Source organism: Piliocolobus tephrosceles, chromosome 21 (genome assembly GCF_002776525.5).
Source record: "Piliocolobus tephrosceles isolate RC106 chromosome 21, ASM277652v3, whole genome shotgun sequence".
NCBI classification, from domain to species: Eukaryota; Metazoa; Chordata; class Mammalia; order Primates; family Cercopithecidae; genus Piliocolobus; species Piliocolobus tephrosceles.
In genome coordinates, this window is record NC_045454.1 from 42087475 (window position 1) to 42114586 (window position 27112).

General features: G+C 52.1%; 1 protein-coding gene across 5 annotated transcripts in view; it reads right to left on the reverse strand.

Moving 5' to 3' along the window:
• Positions 1-27112, reverse strand: part of DNM2 (dynamin 2) — a 111818-nt gene that overhangs the window by 21210 nt on the left and 63496 nt on the right. For 3 of the 5 annotated variants that reach the window (XM_023194201.2, XM_023194196.2, XM_023194199.3), the window contains exons 6-13: positions 24099-24259; positions 19746-19888; positions 13197-13332; positions 11650-11717; positions 10898-11036; positions 8540-8626; positions 4997-5067; positions 1095-1146 (exon numbers count right to left, since the gene is read on the reverse strand). In XM_023194201.2, the coding sequence (XP_023049969.1) occupies positions 1095-1146; positions 4997-5067; positions 8540-8626; positions 10898-11036; positions 11650-11717; positions 13197-13332; positions 19746-19888; positions 24099-24259 (857 nt within the window). Of the gene's footprint in view, positions 1-1094; positions 1147-4996; positions 5068-8539; positions 8627-9586; positions 9726-10897; positions 11037-11649; positions 11718-13196; positions 13333-19745; positions 19889-24098; positions 24260-27112 lie in introns of all 5 variants that reach the window. The other 2 variants (XM_023194200.2, XM_023194198.3) reach the window with 1 other exon arrangement.

The following is a 27112-nucleotide window of genomic DNA, read 5'->3' on the forward strand; positions in this document are numbered from 1 at the left end:
TTTTGCAAAGATTATGGGTTTTCTTTTTTTTCTTTTTTGTGAGATGGAGTCTTGCTCGGCTGCCCAGGCCAGATTACAGTGGCGCGATCTCGGCTCACCATAACCACCATCTCCTGGGTTCCAAGTGATTCTCCTGTCTTAGTCTACTGAGTAGCTAGGATTACAGGCACCCACCATCATGCCTAGCTAATTTTTTGTATTTTAGTAGAGACGGGGTTTCACCATGTTGGCCAGGCTGGTCTCTAACTCATTTTTTTTTTTTTTTTTTTGAGATGGAATCTCACTCTGTTTTCCAGGCTGGAGTGCAGTGGCACAATCTCAGCTCACTGCAAGCTCCGCCTCCTGGGTTCACGCCATTCTCCTGCCTCATCCTCCCGAGTAGCTGGGACTACAGGCACCCGCCACCACGCCCGGCTAATTTTTGTATTTTTAGTAGAGATGGGGTTTTTGCCATGTTAGCCAGGCTGGTCTCAAACTCCTGAGCTCAGGCAATCCACCTGCCTCGGTCTCCTAAAGTGCTGGAATTACAGGTGTGAGCCATTGTGCCCGGCCTATTATTAATTTTTAAGACGAGGTCGCATTGTGTTGCCCTGGATGGTCATGAACTGCTGGGCTCAAGTGATCCTCCCGCTTTGGCCTCCTAAGTAGCTGGGGTGATAGGGATGAGCCACCACACCCAGCTCATTTTAAAATATTATTTGTAGAGACAGGGTCTTTCTGTGTTGCCCAGGCTGGTCTCAAACTCCTAGCCTCAAGTGATCCTCCCACCTTGGCCTCCCAACATGCTGGCATTACAGGCGTGAGCTACCATGCCCAGCCAAGAGTCAAGTTCTAACCCTGGCCTTGGATGGCACATAGCGTCTTTTGGGTGGGTAAAATGTGCCCACTAGGCCCTGCCAGAGTGTCGGCTCTTAGACCATCTCCCAGAAGTATGAATTCCTAAGTGGCCTCCAGAGGCTGAGAGAGCAGATGGTCTGGTACTGAGGCTGTGGGGGCGCTTTCCACAGGCTGCGCTCCATCACTGGGGCTGGGCTGTCATTTAGTGTCCTCCCGCCCCCCAGGGTAGAGTGGCAGGCTGCAGAGGGGTGTGCTACCTGATTGGGGATGGCTCTCTTCTTGTTCAGCTGCGTGCTCCTCTGCTGGGCACTGAAATCAAAGAACAGACAGGGTTCATGTGGACAGGATGCTGAGAGGGAAGAAGCGCAAGAGGCACATATGGCCATTCTTTCCCTGGGGACCAAGTGAGCAGCCACAGGCAGAGGCAGAGAGAAGCCCCCTGCACACAAGGAGCTGCACAAGGGAAACGGCCTGGGCACACGGAACAAGAAAAGGTATCTGGTTCAACTGAGGCTTCTTAGGCCCTCAGCTCAGCCAACTTACTAAAGTGTTGGTTACTTCCAGATGTCACTAGAATCCTGGAGTTTCCAAGAGGAAGTGTGAGAAGGTGTTGCCTAAGATGAGTGCAGTGGCGCAATCACAGCTCACTGCAGCCTTGACCTCCCGGGCTCAAGTAATTCCCCTGCCTCAGTCTCCCGGGTAGCTGGAACCAAAGGTGCACACCACCACCATGCTCAGCTAATTTTTGATTTTTTGTAGAGATGAGGTTTCGCTCTGCTGCCTAGGCTGGTCTTAAATTCCTAGACTCAAGGGATCCACCCGGCTCCACCTCCCAAAGTGCTGGGATTACTGGCATGAGCCACTGCACCCGGCTCTTCCTTCCTACTCTTCTCATGATTTGATCCCAACACCAGCCTGTAAGTGGCTGTAACCACAGAGCCATCCAGTCCTAGACATCAGAGTGTGGGACAGCTGCTGGCCATGAAATGGCACGTATGTTGCAAGACTCCTGACCCAAATTTAGAGGACATGCAAGGTCAACAGGGTGTGTTTCTATAAGGTTCCAATGCAGCCACAATCCCAGATCTCTTTTCTTCTTTATCCATCCTACTTCCTGGCTAGTTCATGCCAGCATAGACAAAACCCACCATATTTTATATGTGGACACCTACTCCACCACCTTACGGTTCTAATATATTTTCTTTTTTTTTTGAGACAGAGTCTGGGTCTGTCGCCCAGGCTGGAGTGCAGTGGCCGGATCTCAGTTCACTGCAAGCTCCGCCTCCCGGGTTTACGCCATTCTCCTGCCTCAGCCTCCCGAGTAGCTGGGACTACAGGCGCCCGCCAGCTCGCCCAGCTAGTTTTTTTGTATTTTTTTAGTAGAGACGGGGTTTCACCGTATTAGGCAGGATGGTCTCGATCTCCTGACCTTGTGATCTGCCCGTCTCGGCCTCCCAAAGTGCTGGGATTACAGGCTTGAGCCACCGCGCCCGGCGGTTCTAATATATTTTCTACTCTGACAATCATATGATCACTTGCAAACAACGTATATCTCCTGTTACTTATCCATCACATTTTCTTTTCTTTTCTTTTCTTATTGCTTTGGCTGAAACTTTCAGAGCAATATGGAGAAGCAAATCAGCTTGGTCACTTTCCTTTCCTGACTACCTTGGGGGTTTTGTTTTAAAATGTAAGTTGGTTGTAGGATAAGGGAGAAAGTAGGCTTCTGTTTCTAGATCAGAAAACGCTGGAAAACTAAGAACAAAGGCAGAATTTTATCCAATGTTATTCCCAACATTCAATAAGTTTATTATAGGGCTTCTCATCTGGGCTGTTTATTATTTATTTTTGAGGCAGAGTCTCACTCTGTCACCCAGGCTGGAGAGCCCTGGTGTGATCATGACTCACTACCTTGACTTCCCAGGCTCGGGTCATTCTCCCACCTCAACCTCCCGAGTAGCTGAGATGACGCACCACCATCATGCCCAGTTAATTTCTGTATTTTTTTATAGAGACAGGGTTTCACCATGTTGCCCAGGCTGGTCTCAAACTCCTGGGCTCCAGCGATCCACCCACCTTGGCCTCCTGCAAAGTGCTGGGATTACAGGCATGAGCCACTGCACCAGGCCTGGGCCCTGTTTATAATATTTTATTTGGAGGGTAATGGGAAGTCCAGAACATCCAAGCACAAGAAGGATTTTGATCAGCATCATCTGAAGGAGGTGGCACTGAGCTGAGCCAACCTTCACAGTGATGGCTGGGTGACAGTGATGCCCCAGAGGTGCTTTTCCTAAGGACCTCCTGGCTCCCACCCTTGCCAGGGCTTCCTCAAATAGTAGCCCACAAGGTGGACCCTCTCTTGAGTCTGGACCTAATCAGAAGCATCCTGGTGTCTTGGGGGAAAATCCAGAATCCTCCCCTGGACCTGCAGGGCCCTCCTGATGACAGGGCCTGGCCTCTGGCTCTCTTACCTCCACCTGCCTGGTCTTGTAGCCATCCTTCCCTAGGTTCAATTCTCTGGGGTGCCCCCTGCATCACCTGACTTCTTCAGGAAGATCTCTCCAGGCCATATCCCTGGCTCCCCTTTCCCACAGCCTATCCCTCTCTTCCCTCTCTTCCTACTCTCATCGTCCTTGTGACACTTTGCTTAAGGACTCCACCTCCCCAGCCAGCCTGCAGGCTCTGACACAGCAGGGGCTACAGCTGGTGCGGTCAAGGTCCTGGCCCGGAGGCCCAACGCTGGCCCTGGCTCTTCAGCATCCCATAGCTCTTCAGCAGGCCCCAGGGACGTCCCACCCAGGGCTGGGGCCACCCAGCCAGGGCGTACCCGTTCACACACCAGGGCAAAGGCACACAGCAGGCAATACCCACCAGGTCACCAGCTGCTCAGTATAGTAACAGCTGGGGTAAGTGGGAAGGCCCAGGAATCCAGAGGAAAGAGTGGAGTGGTCAAAGGAAAAACAGGAGAGATTGTGAGAAGGAACTGTGGATGAAGTGTGAGAAGCAGAGACATCAAGGTGAGGAAAACAGCAGCAAACCAAAGATGGGGACCAGCGCTGTGAGCCCACACACACCCGTCGGCCGGGAGCACAGGGCTGGGGGCTGCCTCCCACAGGCAGGGGAAGTCCAGTCAGGGCCCTCGGCTCGTCTCTAGGAGGGTTCTGATGAGGCCCTCATTCCTTTCTTTGCCTTCCTCCTTTCTCCTCACCTACCTGGTGCCCAGCACAGAAGAGATGCTCAATCAGCTTTGTCAGGTGCACCAATAAACGTTCTATCCGGTAACCACATAGCCTGAGATGTGGCTCTAGAGGCCCTCCCCTAGGAAGCCTGCCTGGCCCGTCAAGGCCAGGCCCAACAGCCGCCCTCTGGACCTCCACAGGCCCCGCACGGTCCCACCCAGCACACTACGCCGTAATGGCCTGTGTCCCTGTTGGTTCCCTGCATGGGGCCTTCCTCTGAGGGTGGGGAGCTGGGTGTGGGTTTGCCCACTGCTCTGTCACAGGGCCTCGCGAGAGGGCATATCAGCGGCACCATCCAGCCCGCCTCAGGCAGGAAGGCCTGCGTGAGCCTCCCCAACAATCTGAGTGAGGCCCAGGCGTGCCAAGGGTCTGAAGGAATCGGCGGGTGATGCTGGAGACCACTAGCACTGATAGCGACATCCTGCTGAAATCAGAGCTCCCCATTCTGGGCCCTCATCTAGGTGCCATGGAAAGTTCTGGTTTAAATCTACAGTGTACGCCTTGAAGCGAGGGAGACCCCAGGCAGCACTTCCCAAAGAGCAGTGATGCTATCCATGAAGGGGCAGAGTCTGGGAAAAGCTGCCCACTGGTCGCTTAAGGCTCTGACAAGTCCTGTGGGAGAGGGGGTGCAGCAGCTGGCTGGCTTCACCCTCTCCCTGCAGGTCTGACCACAGCACTGCCCTCTCCCGAAACGAACCACAGGGATGCCCCACAGAAGGCGCGTTGGTTTGGGACAGTGGACCACTATCAGCCCAGAAGAGTGTCCAGATATTCTCAGGTGGCTCTGCCTTCACCTCAGGACCCCCGATAGAGACTGTCTGACCCCCGCCCTCTCAGAGAATCCCAACTCGATCACCTCTTTGGATCTGAGAGTAAGGACTGGTGCCGCCCGACCAGCCACTGTCTCCAAAAGTACCTACTTGGCAAACCCGATGAAGTCCTCGTGGTTCGTGTTGATGTAGGACTGTTCAATGTCGATCAGCAGAAGAATCTGAGGGAAAGCGGGGGTCACTGTGAGTATAGGGCCAAGCCTGGTAAGTGGCGGTGGTGACAGGAGCATTTCCTGGTCTTGCCAGCAGGGAAGGCGTGCGAACCAGGAGGCTTCCCGGACAGGAGAACGGGGGCTGGCGTCGCACTCCCCACACCCTCACAGGCAAGAAAGCCTGGGACCACAGAGCACAGCCAGGCAGCCCAATGGGCCAGTCACAGGCAGGGCCACTGTCCCGAAGGTCTGGAGTCCTGATTGAGCCACTAACTGGCCATGTGACCCTGGGTCTCACATTACTGACCTGTGGAATGGGGTGACAGGAGGCCCAACTGCCAAGGGTTTAATAATGTGCAGTTTTTTGTTTTTTGTTTTTCTTCGAGACTCACTCTGTCGCCCAAGCTGGTGTGCAGTGGCACGATCTGGGCTCACTGCAACCTCTGCCTCCTGGGTTCAAGCGATTCTCCTGCCTCAACCTCCCAAGTGACTGGGATTACAGGTGCCTGCCATCACGCCCAGCTAATTGATGCATTTTTAGTAGAGACAGGGTTTCACTGACTTGGCCAGGCTGGTCTCGAACTCCTGACCTCATGATCCGCCCGCCTTGGCCTCTCAAAGTGCTGGGATTTTTTTTTTTTAATGAGAAAAGAACTTACTCTGTCTCCCAGGCTGGAGTGCAGTAGAACAATCATAGCCTCAAACGCCTGGGCTGAAGCAACGCCCCTGCCTCAGCCTCCCAAGATGCTGGGGCCACAGGCATGTGCCACCACACCTGGCTGATTTTCCTTTTCTTTTTTTTTTTTTTTGTAGAGGCAGGGTCTCACTGTGTTGCCCAGACTGGTCCTGAACTCCTAGGCTCAAGTGATCCTCCTGCCTCGGCCTCCCAAAGTGCTGGGATTTCAGGTGTGAGCCACTGCAAGCCACTGCCTTATAAAATCTCTTTTTCTTTTTCGGAGACAGAGTCTTGCTGTGTCACCCAGGCTGGAGTGCAATGGCGCAATCTTGGCTCACTGCAACCTCCACCTCCTGGGTTCAAGCAATTCTCCTGCCTCAGCCTCCTGAGTAGCTGGGACTACAGGCACACATTGCACCACCTGGCTAATTTTTTGTATTTTAGTAGAGACGGGTTTTCACCATGTTGCCCAGGTTGGTCTCGAACTCCTGAGCTCAGGCAATCCGCCCACCTTGGCCTCCCAAAGTGTTAGGATTACACGTGTGAGTCACCACGCCTGCCCTGTAGTCTTTAGCGCCTGGCATGTTCAAAGTGCTGCAATGAAACCGCGAAGCTAATTTGGACAACTATGAACACTAAAAACACACACGTGTGTGCACACGCACACACACACACACATTTAAGCTAGAAAGGTAAAGTCTCAGGTAAAGAGCAGGGCTTGCGAGTCCACTGCACTTGCTGAAACTCTCCCTCCCTCATGTTTCTTGTCCTCTGCCCAGGATGAAGTTGGTCTATGGGAACCATGGATCCAGGCAGCTCACTGGCTTGGCTCCCATTCACAACAGGCCAGGCTGCTGGGGAGCAGGGGCTCAGATGCTCCTCACTGGACTCCCCTGGCTCTGGGCCAGTCACTTCCCCTCACAGCACCTTCAAGTTTCCGAGAATAAAGCAGGGCAAGGCACCCAGACTTGTCGGCCTGCTGGAATATAGGGGTGCTCCGTCTGTGGGAGCAAGCGTGGCTGGTTTAATAAGGCCTGAGTCTCCTCAACCCAGTGCTCTCAGATCCCGCCCAGGAGCATGGCAGGTAAGCACCAGGGGCTGTGGAAGGGCCAGCAGCATTCTCACTAACAGTAACAACAAAAAGAATCAGACTCTTCCAGACTTTTGATACAATTTCCAAGCTACAGCAGCTAGAGGCATAGGCGCACCGGTGCCCTGAGGGAGCAATTGGCCAAATCAAAACTGGGCGCCTCTCTGCAGGATAAATGAGCCGATTTCATCCCCATCAATGGCAAGTAGAGAAGGACCATTTTAAACAAAGTGACATAACAAGCAAGGGCTTAATTAAGCTCCAGTTTCAACAAACAGTTGTAAAAAGAACACAGAGGACAACTGAGAGAAAGTGACTCAAAACAGATCCGGAGGCGGTGGCTCACACCTGTCATCCTAGCACTTTGGGGGGGCCGAGGCAGGCGGATCACTTGAGGTCGGGAGTTCAAGACCAGCCTGGCCAACATGGCAAAATCCCATTTCTACTAAAAATACAAAAATTATCCAAGCGTGATGGCTCACTCCTGTAATCCCAGCTACCTGGGAGGCTGAGGCTGCGGAAGAGTGTAAGGATGGCCCAGTGCTTCGTGGGTGACAGTCCCAGCTGCAGGGGAGGCAGAGACTTCGGGTGTGTGCTTCCAAACCTTTGCAAGAGAGTGTTAAATGTTGAAACAGAAAAAGCAGGCTGGGTGTGGTAGCTCATGCCTATAATCCCAGCACTTTGGGAGGCAGAGGCGGGCAGATTGCCTGAGGTTAGGAGTTCAAGACCAGCCTGGCCAACATGGTGAAAATCTGTCTCTACTAAAAATACAAAAATTAGGTGGGTGTAGTGGCATATGCCTGTAGTCCTGGCCACTTGGGAGGCTGAGGCATGAGAATCGCTTGAACCTGGGAAGTGGAGGTGGCAGTGAGTCGAGATCGTGCCACTGCACCCTAGCCTGGACGACAGAGCAAAACTCTGTCTCAAAACACACACACACACCACAAAAAGCATCCCAAACTCCCTCCAGCAGGCAAGTGGAGGCCCATGCTGTGCTCCATCCATTCCCTGGAAGACTGCTTAGTGATCAAAGCAGCAAACTGCGGATACAACAAACAACAGGCTTGGCTCCCAAATGCACGATGCCGAGAGGAAGGAGGGAGGGAAGAAGGGAGAAAGGAAGGGAGTCAAGAGCCAATGGGCCTCACACTGTGGGAGTCCACTGGAAAGACTATAGGATAGGGAGCGGACTGGTGGTGGCCAGGGCCTGGGGATTTCCTTTGCTGCTTTTTATTTTAAGAGACAGGGTCTCGCTCTTTCTCCAGGCTGGAGAGCAATGGCATGACCATAACTTACTGAAGCCTTGATCTTGTGGGCTCAAGGGATCCTCCCACCTCAGTCTCCCAAGGAGCTGGGACCACAGGCATGTGCCACCATGCCTGGCTAATTTTTTTATGTTTTTGTAGAGACAAGGTCTTGCTATGTTGCCCAGGTTGGTCTCGAACTTCTGGGCTCAAGCAGTCCTCCTGCCTGAGCCTCCCTAAGTGCTGAATTATAGGCGTGAGTTACTACACCCAGCCTGGCCTGTGGGTTTTTGAGGGGTTGACTACACAGAGGCATAGGGACAGGGATTTTAGGAGGTGATAGAACCGCTCCGTATCTTGATTGAGGTGAGGGTTACTTTGCCATATGCAGCTGTCAGCACGCACAGAACAGTACACTTGACATTTACTGCATATAAATTATACCCAATAAAGAAGACAAAAGGCCAGTACCTGGTCCTTGGTTCTCCCCTCCCGTTCCCGGATGTAAGTGGTGACGATTCGCTCTGTCTCCTCTCGCAACCGGGGGTAGGAACTGAGCTGGGGGAACAAGCAGAGTGGCCGCGTTGGCGGGGTCCTCGTGGCATGGGAAGCAACACGAACCACACAGGTAAAAAATGTGGAGGGGGGTGGGGAATGAGATATGAGGGGGCCCACCAAGCCCACACCTTGCTCCTGGCCCCCAGTGAGTCCAGCTGGGAGCTAAGAGCAGAAGAGTGGGGGCGCTGTGGACCGGAGAGAGCAAGAGAGCAGAGCTGCTTTTCCAGCCAGCGGCCAGGAGGCAGGAGGCGGCATGAAAGCAGAAAAGCTGGGGCATGTTTGCCACCCAGGGCTTCAGGGCACCCCCCTCCTGCCCAGCACTGGGTGAGAGCAGGAACCCTGAAGGGCCTCGCCAGCATGAGTGAGTAGCGTCTGTTCTAGAATGGTAAGGGGGGCATCTGGACCATCAGCCTCGGTGGGAACTCCTTGCAGAGAACCACTCCTGATCGCTGTATCTGTGGCACCCACTCCCCAAATGCACCCATCTCCCCGCGCTTCCTCTGCAGCACCAACTTAACCAGACCTCATGCACAGGGGAGTGCCATCTTCTGCAGTCTGGGTCAAGCCCATGAGTTGGGGAAAATGGAAAGGTTACTCTCAGGGTGGCCTAGACCATGAGAACACGCAGGGCTACACTGATGATGTGTTTCCTGTGTTTTGCTGTTTTGGTGCTGGCTGGGAAACCCCTTTCTCTAGGGGTTCCAGGAAAGGGCACTGCTTAGTAAATTCGATGCGTTTGGCACCATCAAAGGTTGACCGCCCCCCAGGCAGCCACAACGCGTGTGCGATGCCACTGCCCCCATTCCATCTGCCAATGCAACGTGGCGACATCTCAAAGTGACAACTGGTACGGGGAAGGGGGTTCCTGCCGAGGCTGAATTTTCCAGATGCTCGGGTTGAGACTAACACATGGAGGGGGAGGAAGGGGATAAATGCGGAGGTGAGAACGAAACCTGTTACCTTCTCGGCACACTTTTTAATGACCGTGGCCAGCTCTGAGACCACGAGATCAACACACTTCAAACTCGGCTCTTTGAGTTTTACAATCTGTTTTTTCACAATGGCTTCAAAGGCCATGTCGGGGGTGAAGAGCCCCGTCCTGGGTCATGCGGAGGGCAGGACGAGGCAGAAAGACACCCAGGGACAGTGCAGGCCACACACGCAGGACAGGAGACAGAGAGAAGAGAAGAAACCAGAGTTATCTGATTAGTCCATGCACGGGGGAGCCTGCGCCCGCATTTGCCCCGGAAGCTGCTTCGGATCAAAGAGGTCTGGGGTTTGGGGGTGTGGGCTCGGTCTGGGGTGTAGTTACAGAAGGGCCACGGGGGGTTGTCATTGCACAGACAGACAGCCAAGGTGTGCAGAGGCCTCTAACGTTCATGTCCATGACACCTGGCTCCAGGATGAGCATTTTCCAACCTGTTTGGGCTGTTTTCCCCCTCCCTTTTCTAATCCAAGAAGCTTAAGCAGCAAATGTGGGCTTTTCCAGACTGAGAACAGAGGGGCTCAAGCAGAAATTCCCTGGCAACCCGGAGCGCTGGGGACACCGTGGTAGCGCAAGCACAGACTGCCCACTGGGAGGCATTTCAGCTGCTTGGCCAAAGCGTGCTGCCCTGGGAACCAGGCCCGCGGCGTTGGAGCGGGTTGGGGGAGCCCGGCGTGTCCTGCCGAATGGAGGCAGTGGCTCATCGAGGGCGCATAGAGGCACTGTGACTGAGTGGATCCAAAAATGGGCTGCCCCTGGGGGACAGCATGGGGTGGAGGGTGTGGCAGGGGCACTTAGGAGGCCAGCTGGCTCTCATTATGTCGCTGGCATTCAGGCCTTTCCCGGAGCTGAGGGACAGAGAAGTTGGTGGCTTCAGGGAAGTCTGAGAATGCCGGGCATTGGTCAAGAAGGGGTGACAGCCAGGGAGCTTCAAGGAGCTCAGTCTCCAGCAGTTGACGCGGGGGATCCCTCTCTGCTTCCCAGGAGGCAGCAAAGCAACAGCCCAGTGAAACCCCAATTTCATCAGACACATGCTAGGCTTGGTATCAGGGTCCCAGGGACAACTGTGCATCTATCTGGCCAGTCCAGGAGGCCTGGCACTCCCGTTGGGCCGTGGCCGACATGCTCCTGTCCCAGCCTCTGGGGAGAGGCCAAGTTCACGGACACGAAGCGATATGGGGAGAAAAGGCACCAGTGGGGGCCGATGAGGCGCTGGGAGCCTGATACCAAACCCCCGTACCCCCGTTTCCACAAGGTCAGGAGTCACCCTGCCAAGGGAGCAATACCTTACTGGTACACTGCCTAACTGTATTGATTAGCTCCTGGATAACCAGGTCGACACATTTCAGACAGGGCTCTTTCAGCTTGACGACCTGCTTTTTCACAATGGCCTCGAATGCCAAGTCCGGGGTGAAAAGCCCAGTCCTGAAACCATCCAGACCCGGGGGCAGGGGAGATAAGTCAGAGAGAAACAAAGCATGGTCAGCAATTTCATCGGCCCTGGCCGGGTCCCCAACAAGGAACGAAGGCTGCGTCATGTGTGGGGCCGGACGCCTGAGTCCACTGCCCGGAAACCCTCAGGGTGACCCAAGGACCCCACGGCGATGGAAGGGCAGACACCTGCAGCGACTACCTTTGTTAGAATAAGGAGGGGACCCAAGAGGCACACAAGGAACCCGTGATGGGGACTCATGCTGGCTTCCCAAAACCCTGATTCAGTGCCGCCCCGCCCCTCCCCAGGCACATCTGCATCTTAGTTTAGCATGAGGTTCACACCAACCGACTGGGCAGGAACCAAGCCCTGTTTCATCAGGAGCCACGGACAGCCCTGAAACCTGCGACAGACGCAGGACTGAGACACATCCACCCTCACGTGCCTTTGGAGACCCACAGGGAGGGGCTCGCAGCTACTGAAAACCATCCAAGAGCCCTCTTAAGGCCTAACGATTAGGGGCTCAGAGGTTTGGGTGACCCAATTAGCTGGGGGGTGGCACCGCGGAAAGGAAGGGACGGTGGTGACTCTCCTCGTGGAACTTGCCTGACTCCATGGATGTTCTTAATGGCGTAGCTGATCTCCCGTCGTAAGTCCTTCTCGTCAAACTCCATCTGAGAAGAGAAATCAAGCACATGCATGGAGGTACCTGGGGCGCCCCCATGGCAGACGTGCATCTGGGGAACATTCTCTCCCACGTGCGGCTGTATTCACAAGGCGGAATATTTAACTCGTCAAAATTTTACAAAAAAACTGAAAACTGGCCAGATACAGTGGCTCACACCTGTAATCTCAGCACTTTGGGAGGCCAAGGCAGGCAGATGGCTTGAGTCCAGGAGTTTCAGACCAGCCTGGGCAACATAGTGAGACCCCACCTCTACTAAAAATACAAAAATTGGCCAGGTGGGCTGGTGCACATCTATAGTCCCAGCTACTTGGGAGGCTGAGGTGGGAGGATCATCCGAGCCCAGGAAGTCGAAGCTACAGTGAGCTGTGATTGCACCACTGCACTCCAGCCTGGGTAGAAGAGCAAGACCCTGTCTCAAAAAAAATAAAAACAAACAAATTAATTAAAACCCAGTTTCTGAAAGCATGACATGAAACCAACACTCTCCTTATATTGATGGGAATATAAATTCATGTGATCTTAGATTTTTCAGACTATCAGTATGCACTACCACACCTGTTTTTTTCTTTTGTTTTTTTTTTTGAGATAGGGTCTGGCTCTGTCACTGAGGCTGGAGTGTGGTGGTGCGATCTTGGCTCACTGCTGCATCCTCTGCCTCCTGGGCTCAAGTGATTCTCCTACCTTAGCCTCCCAAGAAGCTGGGACTATAGGCACATGCCACCACACCTGGATAATTTTTGTATTTTTAGTAGAGATGGGGTTTCACCATGTTGCCCAGGTTGGTCTTGAACTCCTGGGTTCAAGTGATCAGCCCCCCTTGGCATCCCACAGATTACAGGCCGTGAGCCACTGCATTTGATCTTGCTCCTCTGATTTTAAAAAACTACTGTTTTTTTTTAATAAAAAAATTAAAAAAATGCTATGTGCTTATTGTAAACAGTATAAAACTTCAAGCAAATCACAAAAAAAAAAAAAAAGAGGAAAAAGAAGTCCTAAATCCTAGCACCCAGGGCTGACATTTTTGCAAACATCCTTGCAAATACAAAGAAACACTTGTAGACATCCGTGTTCAGTTTCATACATAAGGATGTTGTATATATCAGCTGAGTGCTATATTGCACATGCTGGCTCCAACGCCTATTTTCTTCCATTCTTCAATGACACGCTAGGGTCATCTTCTCATGTAAATTTATCTGTATTTTCTATGTATTTTGCAAAGAATGTACATTGGCTTTTGTCAGAGGAAAAACACAGGGGTTTTCATATTGTTCTACCCAAAACCTCAAAGCTCAGTGTCGGGAAAGGAAGGCCATGGGGACATCTCATCCAGGCCACACCCTGCCCACCACAGGTTCAGGCCTAGAGGTAGGAGCTTGAGACCTAATTGCCTGGGAGGAGGCCTGGCTGGAGGCCAGCAGGAGGGTGCCTGACCAGAGACAGGAGGGCCCAGCCCCCGGGGCGCTACCTTCACCAGCTCAAAAGGGAACCGCTCGTGGAAGATGCGATTGATTCGGGCGCCCCCGGAGAGCTCCAGCGTGTCCACCTGATCTCCTGAGCCCTCGATCCTCTTCTCAAAATCCACCCCAAACTGCTGGACCATCCTATGAGGAAAAGGAAAAAGCAAGCATCAAAGCAGAGGTTTCCACACTGCTCTGGAATGATGTTCCAAGTCAAGCCAAGGTTTACTGTTCTTTCACCATTTTTCAGCAGCAAAATGTCTTCTGTCTATGTTAAAACAAATAAACCAAATTCAAGAGCTCCCAATGGCAAATGCTGGCTACGAGTCAGGCTCAAGCTAAGCTTGTTTCGATTATTCACCCATTCAATCAAAGAAGGCCCATTTATTCCTCCCACTTTGCAGAAGACAGGAGAGTTCAGAAGTCAAAGCTCAGCACCTCTGCCCTGATGTGCAGGATGCAACTTGATTTGCAGGATGCTGGGAAGGAAAGGTAGCCACTTCCGCACAATTCAGGTACTTCTGCAGGTTCCCGCCACCTCCCAGCCTGCTGGGGTTGGTCCTACCCCACTGATGGGATGTAAGTCCTTGGACAGGACTTTGTCCCTGTAAGCCTCCAATTCCTCATCTCCAAAATGGATTGAGGGTAACAACATCCACCTCCTTCGTGGGGACTGAAGATGTTTCTAGATCTCATTACCTCCAAGAAGTCACTGATCCTAAAATGCACTGTTATTTTGTGTGTCCGCAAAAAAAGAAAAAATGCTGCCACGAATGGTGATTCTGCAAAGACACCTGGTTTCACACAAGTTAAATGCTTTCTTGGCCGAGTACGTTGGCCCACGCCTGTAATACTAGCACTTTAGGATGCTGAGGTGAGAAGGTGAGAGGAGGGCTTTAGTTTGGGAGTTCGAGACCACCCTCATTTTATTAAAAATAAACCAACAAACAAAAAAAAAAACACTGGACACGGTGGCTCACGCCTACAATACCAGCACTTTGGGAGGCTGAGGCAGGCAGATCACCTGAGCCCAGGAGTTTGAGACCAGCCTGGACAACATGGCGAAACCCCATCTCTACTGAAAATACAAAAATGAGCCAGGTGTGGTGGTGCATGCCTCTAGTCCTGGTTAATTGGGAGGCTGAGGCAGGGGAACCGCTTGAACCTGGGCGGCGGAGGATGCAGTGAGCCAAGATTGTAGCACTGCACTCCAGCCTGGGCGAGACAGAGTGAAACTCTGTCTCAAAAAGAGGAAAAAAAAAAAGAAAACTTTTCTTGGTAAACTGCTTAGATCGGGCCTGGCCCTTAAGAAGAGTCTCTCAGCATTGCTTATTGGCACCGTGAATAGTAAAAAAGTAAGATGATCTTGTTTGCGTTTTAGTTTACCTAAGCATTCCTAATTGCTCTCCCTAGCGTACTGGGCTGTCTCCCCTCATCAGTTTCACCCCCGAAATTCATGATCTACTGAAGTACCTGGAGATTTGCCCCTAAAGGGGAGCTGCTCAATGGTGACCACTGCCAGGGCCACCAAGGCTGGGTTGCCAAAGAAAGGGGGGTCTCCCTTCATACCCCAAGTGGGAGAGGCAAGCACAAGCTGCCCAGATTCCCAAAATCTCTTTCCTCACATGAAGCAAAGGGTGCGCACATTTAATTTCCTTCCAGGACACACACGAAGGCCTACATTAATGCTTCACCTGGAATGGGGAATTTGTTTTTGTTTTCGTTTTTTTGAGACAGAGTCTCGCTCTATCGTCCAGGCTGGAGTGCAGTGGCACAATCTCAGCTCACTGCAGCCTCCGCCTCCTGGGTTCGAGCGATTCTCCTGCCTCAGCCTCCCCAGTAGCTGGGATTGCATGTGCCCGCCACCACGCCCAGCTGATTTTTGTGTTTTTAGGAGAAATGGGGTTTCGGCATGTTGGCCAGGCTTGTCTCAATCTCCTGACCTCAAGTGATCTGCCTATCCTGGCCTCCCAAAGTGCTGGGATTACAGGCATGAGCCACCGCACATGGCCTGGAATGGAGAATTTGAATTGTGGACCAAACCAGGACCAAGGCTGGCAAAGGCACAGCACTCAACTAATGACAGACAACAGACTGGGGAGGGGTTTGGGCAAAGATGGAGACTCTGGAGACCTGCTCTCAGCCACAGGGGACAAAGCATACCTGGGCACCAGCCTCCTGGGGGCCCTGGAGGTGATTTACGGGCCCAACCCTTGCCGCACAATCAGAGCATTCTGGACAATTGTGACTGGCTGGTCGGCGCCCCATGGAATTCGGGTTTAATCCTGCCCCCTTGTACCTCGGAATGTGCTCTTAGTAACATAGTGAGACTTTGTCTCTACAAAAATACAAAAATTAGCCAGGCATGGTGGCGCATACCTGTATTATTCCCAGCTACCTGGGAGACTGTGGTGGGAGGATCACCTGAGCCCAAGTGGTGAGCCAGGATTGCACCACTGCACTCTAGCCTGGGCGACAAGGCAAGACCCTGTTTCAAAAACAAATACGTGAGGGCCGGGTGTGGGAGCTCATGCCTACAATCCCAGCACTTTGGGAGGCTGAAGTGGGCAGATCACCTGAGGTCAGGAGTTCGAAACCAGCCTGGCCAACATGGGGAAACCCCATCTCTACTAAAAATACAACAATTCGCTGGGCATGGTGGCGCATGCCTGTAATCCCAGCTACTCAGGAGGCTGAGGCAGGATAATTGCTTGAACCCGGGAGGTTGCAGTAAGCTGAGATCATGCCACTGAGCTTCAGCCTGGGTGACAGAGCGAGACGCCATCTCAGGAAAAAACATCAACAAAAAAAACCCACCAAATATATAAATAAAATAAAATGAAAAAATCAATTTTAAACACGTACGTACGTTCCTTAACCCCTCTGCTGGGGTCTCTGCCCTGCAGGAATCCTCGCCTGTACAGTCACAGATGAACTTACAGGCATCTGTTAATGCAAAAAAAAAAAAACAAGCAAACCCCTAGGTGTCCCCTATGGGCATTGGGATTGGGATACATGAACAGTCTGTGGGCTGCGCCAGGTGGAGACAGAAGGCTCCAGGTTTTGCTTTAACAAGAAGAGAAAAGCCAAGTGCAGAATTCAGGGGCTGGGGGATGTCTATTACCGTAATTCCCGTTCTCTTGTAAAGCGCGAACAGAGAAAGACCACTCATATCTGCATGAGGACCTTGGACCCTGAGATAAAATGCTAAATCGAGAAGGCCCAGCTCTTGACAGGGGACGCAGATAACAGTGGCACTTCTCCATGGTGATGTCAAAACTACCTGGGCAGGGAGGGCCCTGCAAGGCACTGGTTACAAATAACGTAACGTGCTAAGCCCCGGGGGACAGGGACTGTTTGTGACGGGCATTTCCTGGCCCAGTCCTGCCACAGGCTTAACAAATAGCATTTTACTTTATTTATTTACTTATTTATTTTTGAGCTGGAGTCTCGCTCTGTCTGCTCAGGCTGGAGAGCAGTGGTGTGATCTTGGCTCACTGCAACCTCTGCCTCCCAGGTTCAAGTGATCGTCCTGCCTTAGCCTCTCAAGTAGCTGGGACTACAGGTGCCCACTACCAAGCCTCGCTAATTTTTGTATTTCTTTTCATAGAGACAGGGTTTTACCATGTTGGTCAGGGTGGTCTTGAACTCCTGACCTCAAGTGATCCACCCACTTAGACCTCTCAAAGTGCTGGGAATACAGGCGTGAACCATCGTGCCCAGCCTAATTTTTTTTTTTTTTTTTTTTTTTAATTTCATAGGGACAGGATCTCACTTTGTTGCTCAGGCTGGTCTCAAACTCCTGGCTTCAAGCAATCCTCCTGCCTTGGCATCCCCATGTGCTGGGATTACAGGCACCTTGTAATCTGCCAGTTTATCCCCATGGCCATGTGAGATGACAGCTGCTATGACCCTCACTTTAGAGGTGCAGAAAATGAGGCTCAGAGAGGTCCGGTCACCTGCCTGTGGTCACCCAGCGGGCCCAGGTCCTCCCTCAGGCCGAATCCTCCACAACAACACTTCCTTCAGTCCAGTAGGCTGAATCTTGTGGTTTTGGTTTGGTTTTTTTTTTTTTTGAGACGGAGTCTTGCTCTGTCACCCAGGCTGGAGTGCAGTGGCATGATCTCGGCTCACTGCAACATCCACCTCCCAGGTTCAAGTGATTCTCCTGCCTCAGCCTCCCGAGTAGCTAGAATTACAGGGATGTACCACCATGCTCGGCTATGAATCTCCTCTTGAAGTCTGCAAAGGGCCACTATCTGCTGTGTCAAGGATGTCTGAGCATAAAAGGACTCTGGTCCCTGAGGCCACGACCATGCACTGCTACCTGGCAGAGGGGGTAGGGGGATGCCAGGGCTGTGATGGCCAGAGGAGGCAGTGTCCTCCTGCTGTCCCTGTGGGAAGTGCCTCATGCATGGTACCGTCTGCAGTATGAGCTACCCAGGAGTCCCTGTCACCTGCTCTGGTCCAGCTGTTCCAGTGCCTCAGGGATCCTTATAGGCCCAAAGCCAAAAGGTCAGAGGCAGAAGAGTCCCTGAGTGAGAATTTGGGATTGTGGGGGCATACCTGCTCCCAAACCTCACAGCTAGGCAGCTGCACCAACCAAGTCATGGGGTGGATCTTAAGAGCCCAAGCCGGAGAGGGACCTAACCCAAGGTCTGACTCCCACCCTCACTCCCATGTCTCTTCTCCCACTGCAGCCAGGGGGGCCTGTGAGCACCTGAGTCAGCCCTGACCCTCCCGCGCTCAGAACCGTCCATGGCTCCCACCTCACTCACAGCAAAAGCCAGCGTCCTCCCTGAGGCCCCACAAGGCCCTGCACAGCCTGCTCCATCACCTCCTTCCCCTCACTCACTCCATCCAGCCACGCGGTCCTCCTCTGACATGCCCGACCCTAGTACCTTTGCACTGGCCCGGCTTCATCCCACACGGCTCCCTCCCTCACCTGCTTCAGGTCTTCGCCTGACATTCAACTTCTTTTTTTTTTTTTGAGACAGAGGCTCACTCTGTCGCCCAGGCTGATGTGCAGTGATGTGTTCTCAGCTCACTGAAACCTCTGCCTCTTGGGTTCAAGTGATTCTCCTGCCTCAGTCTCCTGAGTAGCTGGGATTACAGGAGAATGCCACCATGCCCGGCTAATTTTTGTATTTTCAGAAGAGACAGGGTTTCACCATGTTGGCCAAGCTGGTCTTGAACTCCGGACCTCAAGTGATCCTCCCGCCTCAGCCTCCCAAAACACTGGGATTACAGGCGTGAGCCACCATGCCTGGCCAACGCTCACCTTCTTTTTTTTCTTTTTTGGAGATGGAGCCTCGCCCTATCACCCAGGCTGGAGTGCAATGGCGTGATCTCGGCTGATCGCAACCTCTGCTCCCGGGTTCAAGCAATTCTCCTGCCTCAGCCTCCTGAGTAGCTAGGATTACAGGCATGCACCACCATGCCTGCCTAATTTTGCAATTTTATTTATTTATTTATTATTTGAGACGGAGTCTCACTCTGTCGCCCAGGCTGGAGTGCAGTGGTGCGATCTCGGCTCACCGCAAGCTCTGCCTCCCGGGTTCACGCCATTCTCCTGCCTCAGCCTCCTGAGTAGCTGGGACTACAGGTGCCCACCACCACACCTGGCTAATGTTTCTGTATTTTTAGTAGAGACGGGGTTTCACCGTGTTAGCCAGGATGGTCTCGATCTCCTGACCTCGTGATCCACCTGCCTCGGCCTCCCAAAGTGCTGGGATTACAGGTGTGAGCCACCGCGCCCGGCCTATTTATTTATTTTTTATTTATTTATTTTTGAGACGGAGTCTCGCTCTGATGCCCAGGCTGGAGTGCAATGGTGCAATCTTGGCTCACTGCAAGCTCCACCTCCTGGGTTCATGCTATTCTCCTGCCTCAGCCTCCCAAGTAGCTGGGACCACAGGCGCCCACCACCACGCTTGGCTAATTTTTTGTTTTTTTTTTTAGTAGAGATGGGGTTTCACCGCGTTAGCCAGGATGGTCTCGATCTCCTGACCTCTGATCCGCCCACCTCGGCCTCCCAAAGTGCTGGGATTACAGGCGTAAGCCACCGCGCCTGGCCTAATTTTGCAATTTTAGTAGAGATGGGGTTTCACCATGTTGATCAGGCTGGTCTCGAACTCCTGACCTCAGGTGATCCGCCCACCTTGGCCTCCCAAAGTGCTGGGATTACAGGCGTGAGCCACCGCACCCGGCTGGCCAACGCTCCCCTTCTAAAGGAGGCTGTTCCCGACGACTCCCACACTAGCACCACTTTCATAATTTGACATTTAATACACTATACATTTTCTTTCTTATTTTTTGTCCCATTCGTCCCACTTCCCCCCATTCTGAGCACTCCAGGGGGCAGGGATGGACACCTCTCCCGTCCACTGGGGCAACTGCCATGCTTAGGATGGAGCCTGGCACACAGAAGGCTTGCAGCACGTGTCTGCTGAATGAATGAGTGGACAAGTGATGAGTGATGCCCAGTCTAGGGGGCCCTGTGGCTGATGGAAGGTAGGAGCCAGGCTGGTGGTGGGGGTGGGTGCTGGGGTACGTACTGCAGCAGGGCTTTGGTTTTGCGTGTAGGGTCGTCAGGCCGGAAGTTCTTGTACTCCTCCACCTCCTTCTCCAGGGACAGTAGCTGGCTCTGCAGTTTGCTACGCAGGGCTGGCAGCGACTCCCGGATGTGGTTTGTCAGTTGCTGCAAGAGAGCGGTCAGAGATCAGAAAGGGTGGCATGGGCAGGAGACCAGGGGGTGGCAGGCACACTCCCCCCACCAAGGGCCAACGCCAGGGTGCCACTATGAGGCCAGCACACCACACAGCCTTGAGACAGCAACAGATATATCAAGCCACAGATACACTCATGTCTGGGAAAGGAGACGGTACAGAGCTGCTCATGAGTGTAAGAGGCTACAAACAGGCTGGGCGCGGTGGCTCACGCCTGTAATCTCAGCACTTTGGGAGGCCGAGACGGGCGGATCACGAGGTCAGGAGATCGAGACCATCCTGGTTAACACGGTGAAACCCCGTCTCTACTAAAAAATACAAAAAACTAGCCAGGTGAGGTGGCGGGCACTTGTAGTCCCAGCTACTAGGGAGGCTGAGGCAGGAGAATGGCGTAAACCCGGGAGGTGGAGCTTGCAGTGAGCTGAGATCTGGCCACTGCATTCCAGCCTGGGCGACAGAGCAAGACTCAGTCTCAAAAAGAAAAGAGGCTACAAACAGCCTCTGGGGCTGACATCAGGCACTAGGCATATCAACGCCTTGGGGACATGCAAATGCTTGCAAGGACAGTCCATCCAGACCACAGAACACGGGGCCAATGAACACACACGGGGATAGGCCCTACAAACTAAGACAGAAAGATCTCCCCTGAAAAGGGGCAGAATGCACTTAAGATGAGCTCCCTGGCTCTATCTGCATCTACAGAGAGAAGCAAGAAAGATTCAAAATAGACAAATGTGGGCCAAGTGCGGTGGCACACACCTGTAATCCCAGCACTCTGGGAGGCTGAGGCAGAAGCATCACTTAAGATCAAGAGTTTGAGACCAGCCTGGCCAACACAATGAAACCCTGTTTCTACCAAAAAATACAAAAATTATCTGGGTGTGGTGGTGGGCACCTGTAGTCTCAGCTACTCAGGAGGCTGAGAAAGAACTCGGGAGGTGGAGGCTGCAGTGGGCCAAGATCACACCATGGCACTCTATCTAGCCTGGGTAACAGAGCAAGACTCTCTCCCTCAAAAAAAAAAAAAGTTTTTTAATTTAAAAATTTAAAAGAAAAACAAAGTCATAAAATCAGCCTATACTTGAAAAGTGTAAAGTAGAGTTCTGCCACCTGTCCTACAATAGAGAAGAATTTAGAAAGTGTTCATCAAGGCTGGGTGCAGTGGCTTGCGCCTATAATCCCAGCACTTCGGGAGGCTGAGACAGATCACTCCAGGATAGGAATTTGAGATCAACCCAGGCAATATGGTGAGACCTTCTCTCTACAAAAAATTAAAACCTTTTAAAAATTAGCTGAGTGTGGCAGCACCCGCCTATAGTCCCAGCTACTCAGGAGGCTAAGGCAAAAGGATCGCTTGAGTACAGGAGGCTGAGGATGCAATAAGCCGTGTTTGTGTCACTGCAATCCAGCCTGGACAACAGAGTAAAATGCATCAAAAAGCCTGGACAACAGAGAAAACTCATCAAAAAGGCCGGGCATGGGCCGGGGGCAGTGGCTCACGCCTGTTATCCCAGCACTTTGGGAGGCCAAGGCGGGCAGATCACGAGGTCAGGAGATCAAGACCATCCTGGCTAACACGGTGAAACCCTGTCTCCACTAAAAATACAAAAAAAAAAAAAAAATTAGCCAGGCATGGTGGCAGGTGACTTAGTCCCAGCTATTCAGGAGGCTGAGGCAGGAAAATGGCGTGAACCCGGGAGGCGGAGCTTGCAGTGAGCCGAGATTGCGCCACTGTACTCCAGCCTGGGAGAGAGGGAGACTCCATCTTGGGGCGGGGGATGAGAAATAAAAAGGCCGGGCTGGGTACAGTGGCTCACGCCTGTAATCCCAGCACTTTGGGAGGCTGAGGCGGGCAGATCACCTGAGATCAGGAGATGGAGACCAGCCTGGCCAATGTGGTGAAACCCTGTCTCTGCTAAAAATACAAAAGTTAGTTAAGTGTGGTGGCGCACACCTGTAATCCCAGCTACTTGGGAGGCTGAGGCACGAGAATCACTTGAACCTGGGAGATGGAGGTTGGAGTGAGGTGAGATCACGCCACTGCACTCCAGCCTGGGCAACACAGTGAGGCTCTATCTCAAAAAAAAAAAAAAAAAATCAAAAAAATCAAATCAAATCAAATAAAAAGTGGCGAACTAGAAAAGAGGCATGAAGGAACCTCACATCTATGGCATGGAGCTAGTGGGGTACCCCAAAGATCTCCTTGACCAGGGATCCCTGCCCTGCAGCCCTGGCCATGGACCCCCGTCTGTGTGGGCTGCCTAGAAAGGCAGGGAGCTACGCTGGCCTTCCCTTGGTCTCTGACAGGATACTACTGCACTTAAGCCGTGAGCAAATGGAGAGGAAAGGGCACTGCTGCTCTGGGAAGCACCCCACGTGAAAGGAGGCTGAGCCCCCTCCAGGCTCCCTGGCCACCAGCTGGGCTTTTTGCTGCTGGCTCTGAGGAGGACCCAGCTAGCTGTGGAGTTTTACTTCCCTTCCTCTCCCTACTCCCGTTTGCAGGCAGACCCCAGCTTCCTCTCCTGGTGGGCCCCTCCCTCTAGATACTGACTTCCCTCTTTGCTCTCCTGAGCTGCCTTCTTTGGGCGGCTCTTTTCCCGGCCCCCACCCCTACTGGATTCTTGATTGTGCATTTATCTGGTGGTTTGTTTGGTGTCAGTCTCCCTCATTAGAATTATGCCTTCCACAAGGACAGGAACCTGCTCTCGTGTGGACACTGTGTGCCCCCATATGTGCGTGAAAAGATGACTCCTGGAGTGCTGCTGAGGCCCTGCTGCCATCCTGGAAGGTGCTGGAAAACAGCACAGAGGAACATCTTGCCCCTGCTACCACGCACTGGCCCACTGTATAGCTTTTAATACCATTTCTGTTTATGCACCCTGTGAATATATTACTTATAAGAAGAGAACGATAGGCCAGGCATGGTGGCTCATGCTTGTAATCTCAGCACTTTGGGAGGCTGACGCAGGTGGATCACTTGAGCTCAGGAGTTCGAGACCAGCCTGGCCAACATGGTGAAACTCCATCTCTACTAAAAATACAAAAATTAGCCCGGTGTGGTGGCACATGCCTGTAATCCCAGCTACTCAGGAGGCTGAGGCAGGAGAATCACTTGAACCTGGGAGGGGGAGGTTGGAGTGAGCCAAGATCATGCCACTGCACTCTAGCTTAGGTGATGGAGTGAGACTCTGTCTCCAAAAAAAAAAAAAAAAACATAGGCCAGGCGCGGTGGCTCAAGCCTGTAATCCCAGCACTTTGGGAGGCCGAGACGGGTGGATCACGAGGTCAGGAGATCGAGATCATACTGGCAAACACGGTGAAACCCCATCTCTACTAAAAAATACAAAAAACTAGCCGGGCAAGGTGGCGGGCGTCTGTAGTCCCAGCTACTCGGGAGGCTGAGGCAGGAGAATGGTGTGAACCCGGGAGGTGGAGCTTGCAGTGAGCCAAGATAGCGCCACTGCACTCCAGCTTGGGCGACAGAGCAAGACTCCGTCTCAAAAAAAAAAAAAAAACAAAAAAAACATAATAATAATAAATAAAAAAGTTATTAACCCCCTGTCACCAATCCCACGCAATGCATACAATCTTCTGGGTAAATGACTGAATAATTACAATGGTAATTAAAATATTGGTAATAATAACAGTGATGGTTGTAATAGTAGCAGCACCAAGTCACTGAACATCTGCTTTTCACCAGACCCTGAATCAAGTACATTTCTTTAATTTAGTTATTTAATGTTTTGAAACAGGGTCTCACTCTATTGCCCAGGCTGGAATGCAGTGGCACAAACATAGCTCACTGAAGTCTTGATTTTCCAGGCTCAAGCGATCCTCCTGCCTCAGCCTCCTGAGTACCTGGGACTACAGGCATATGCCACCATGCTTAGCTCTTTTTTTCTATTTTCCTAGAGATAGGGTCTCCATATGTTGCCCAGACTGGTCTCGAACTCCTAGGCTCAAGTGATCCTCCTGCCTTGGCCTCCCAAAGCGCTGCGATTACAGACATGAGCCACTGTACCTGGCCAAGCACATTTATTACAGCACAAATAAATGTGGACTGAACCTATTTTGCTAAAACAACTGCTGCTGTAGCCTGAAACAAGTGCCAGTGAGGACTGCAGCTATTGTGTAGTGCACAGCCTACACCACTGCACACTACTCTGCAAACCCTTGCAGTACCTGATTCAGCGTCTTCTGCAGATGTGGCGTGCCCATGCGATCGGCCATGTGCCGGTAGGCCGGGTGGGAGAGGAAGAACTTCCTCTCAGCTGCCAGAGCTGCACGGATATCCTTCTTGCCCTCAATATCCTTCTGGCTGCGGTTCACCACGCCAATGTAGCCTGTGGGGAGAGGCAGTCAGGGCAGGGGCAAAGCTAGGTGAGCCAAGTGGACCTGGCACGGGGATTGGCAAGATTCAAGTATAGAGATGGATCCTGTCCCACAAGGCACTCACAGACTATGTCATAACATGTTACTCGGAAACAACACAGAGGATGTGAATGCCCATGGCAGCTGCGAAGAGCAATGTTAAGTATTTGGAGGAAGGAGGGATCACATCCAGCCTGTGTGTGCAGGGACAGAAAAAAGCTTTGGGGCAGATGAAATCTACAAGCTGAGATTCAAAGACAGGTAAGAAAAAAATCTCGGCCGGGCACGGTGGCTCAAGTCTGTAATCGCATCACTTTGGGAGGCCCAGGCGGGTGGATCATGAGGTAAGGAGTTCGAGGCCACCCTGGCCAGCATGGTGAAACCCCATCTCTACTAAAAATACAAAAAATTAGCCATGCATGGTGGTGCATGACTGTAGTCCCAGGTACTCGGGAGGCTGACGCAGGAGAATTGCTTGAACTCAGCAGGTGGAGGTTGCAGTGAGCCAAGATCACGCAACTGCACTCTAGCCTGGGCAACAGAACAAGACTGAATTAAAAAAAAAAAAAATCTCAAGGCCAGCTGCGGTGGCTCACACCTGTAATTCCAGCACTTCGGGAGGCTGAGGTAGGTGGAACACTTGAGCCCAAGAGTTCGAGACCAGCCTGAGTAACATGGCAAAAACCCATCTCTACAAAAATATACAATAATTAGCGAGGCGTGGTAGCACATGTGTATAGTCCCAGCTACCTGGGAGGCTGAGACGGGAGGATCACCTGAGCCTGGGAGTTCGAGGTTGCAGCAAGCTGTAATCACCCCACTACACTCCAGCCTGGGAAACAGAGCAAGGCATTGTCTCAAAAGAACAAAGAGAAATAACATCTTAAAAACAAGAGCAATAGGGAACAGCTAAAATCCACTATCAAACAAGTATATTTTAAACAGTTGGGTACATCAGGGTATTCATGTCCAGAGAGATCAGTGGAACCGAAAGAAAAGTCCAAAACTACACCGAGAAGGAGGTAGAACTGAAAGTTAACACTTCAACGTATGGGGGAGAAGAGCTGGATAATTCAATGCATGCTGTTGCAAAGAATCCTAGTAGAATGCCTATCATTCCACTCCTGGCTAGGTTTTTGTTTCGTAGGTTGTTTTTTTTTTTTTCTTTTTTTTTGAGACAGAGTGCAGTGGTGCAATCTTAGCTCACTGCAACCTCCGCCTCCTGAGTAGCTGGGATTACAGGCGTGCGTCACCACACTCGGCTAATTTTTGTTTTTTCAGTAGAGACGGGGTTTCACCATGTTGGCCATGCTGGTCTCGAACTCCTGACCTCATGATCTGCCATCCATGGCCTCCTAAAGTGCTGGAATTACAGGCGTGAGCCACCGCGCCTGGCCTATGCTCCATTTTCTTTGCAGTGGGGTTGTGCATCTTTTCTCTTAGAAGGGGAGAGGTGCCTGTCATCTATCCTGTAAGGTCTTGTGAGATGTGACTGCTCTTCATCCTCTCCAGATCTCTCTCAGATCCAAGAGGGAGGAGGGAAATGGAGACATGCCAAGGTGAGGTCACAGTAGGAGACCCAAGATCTGAACCTAGATCCCTGTGAAGCCAAAATCACCATCACCTTTGTGACAGCACGAAGAAGGAAACAGCAGGGGCCAGCAAAAAGCATCTGGCTTGGATTTGGGTTGATTTACTTATTTAAGAGATGGAGTCTCACCCTGTTGCCCATTCTGCATTGCAGTGGCACGATCATAGCTTACTACAGCTTTGAACTCCTGGGCTCAAGCCATCCTCCCAACTCAGCCTCCTGAGTAGCCGGGAGTACAGGAACATGTACCATCACACACGGATGATTTTTTTTTTTTTTGAGATAGAGTCTCACTTTGTCACCCAGGCTGGAGTACAGTGGCCCAATCTCAGCTCACTACAATCTCCGCCTCCCAGGTTCAATGTCTCAGCCTCTCCAGTAGCTGGGATTACAGGTGTGCGCCACCATATCCGGCTAATTCTTTTTTGTATTTTTAGTAGAGACAGGGTTTCATCATGTTGGTCAGGCTGGTCTCAAACTCCTGACCTCAGGTGATCCACCTGTCTTGGTCTCCCAAAGTGCTGGGATTACAGGCATGAACCACTGTGCCAAGCCTGTATGATTTTTCAAGAGAGAGATGGGGTCTTGCTGTGTTGCCCAGGCTGGTCTCAAACTCTGGGCCTCAAGCCATCCTCCCAACTGTGCTTTCCAAAGTCCTGGGGTTACAGGCATGAGCCACCACGCCTAGCCTGGGTTCCCGTAAAGCAGCAGGAGTTGTGAGTCATTAGTACACTAGGAAACAGGGTCCAGTGGGAGGGCTTCTGAATCCTGAGGTCACAAACCAGGAGCAGGCCTACAAGTGAGCTGAGAGTGGAAGCGCCTTCATTCTTGGAAACAGGAAGGAAGGCAGAGACGGGCAGCCGTGGACATCAGTGAGTCAGGAGGAAGGGGAAGAGGCCCATATCACCAAATCCTCAGCCCAGCTACTACCAACAGACCCCAAAGTCCCTTAGGATCCAAGGTGGAGGCCTAACAGTGTCTAAGAGCAGCTGGGTCGGGGTGGCTGTAGTAGGGTGTGGGGTTGGGTAGGGTCTGCTTTCCTCTTTAGCACCAGCAAATCATCCCCAAACCTCAGCCAGCCACAGATTCGCTTCTCAAGCCCCGGATCTTCACAGCCAAACAGGGTTTTGAATTTAGCCCTGACCACATTCCCCTGGGATCCGGGGTCGCCTCACCACTCAATGTCTCAGCAGTGCTGGGGGATGGTGGTAACCAAGGTCTGAACTTTTCCCCA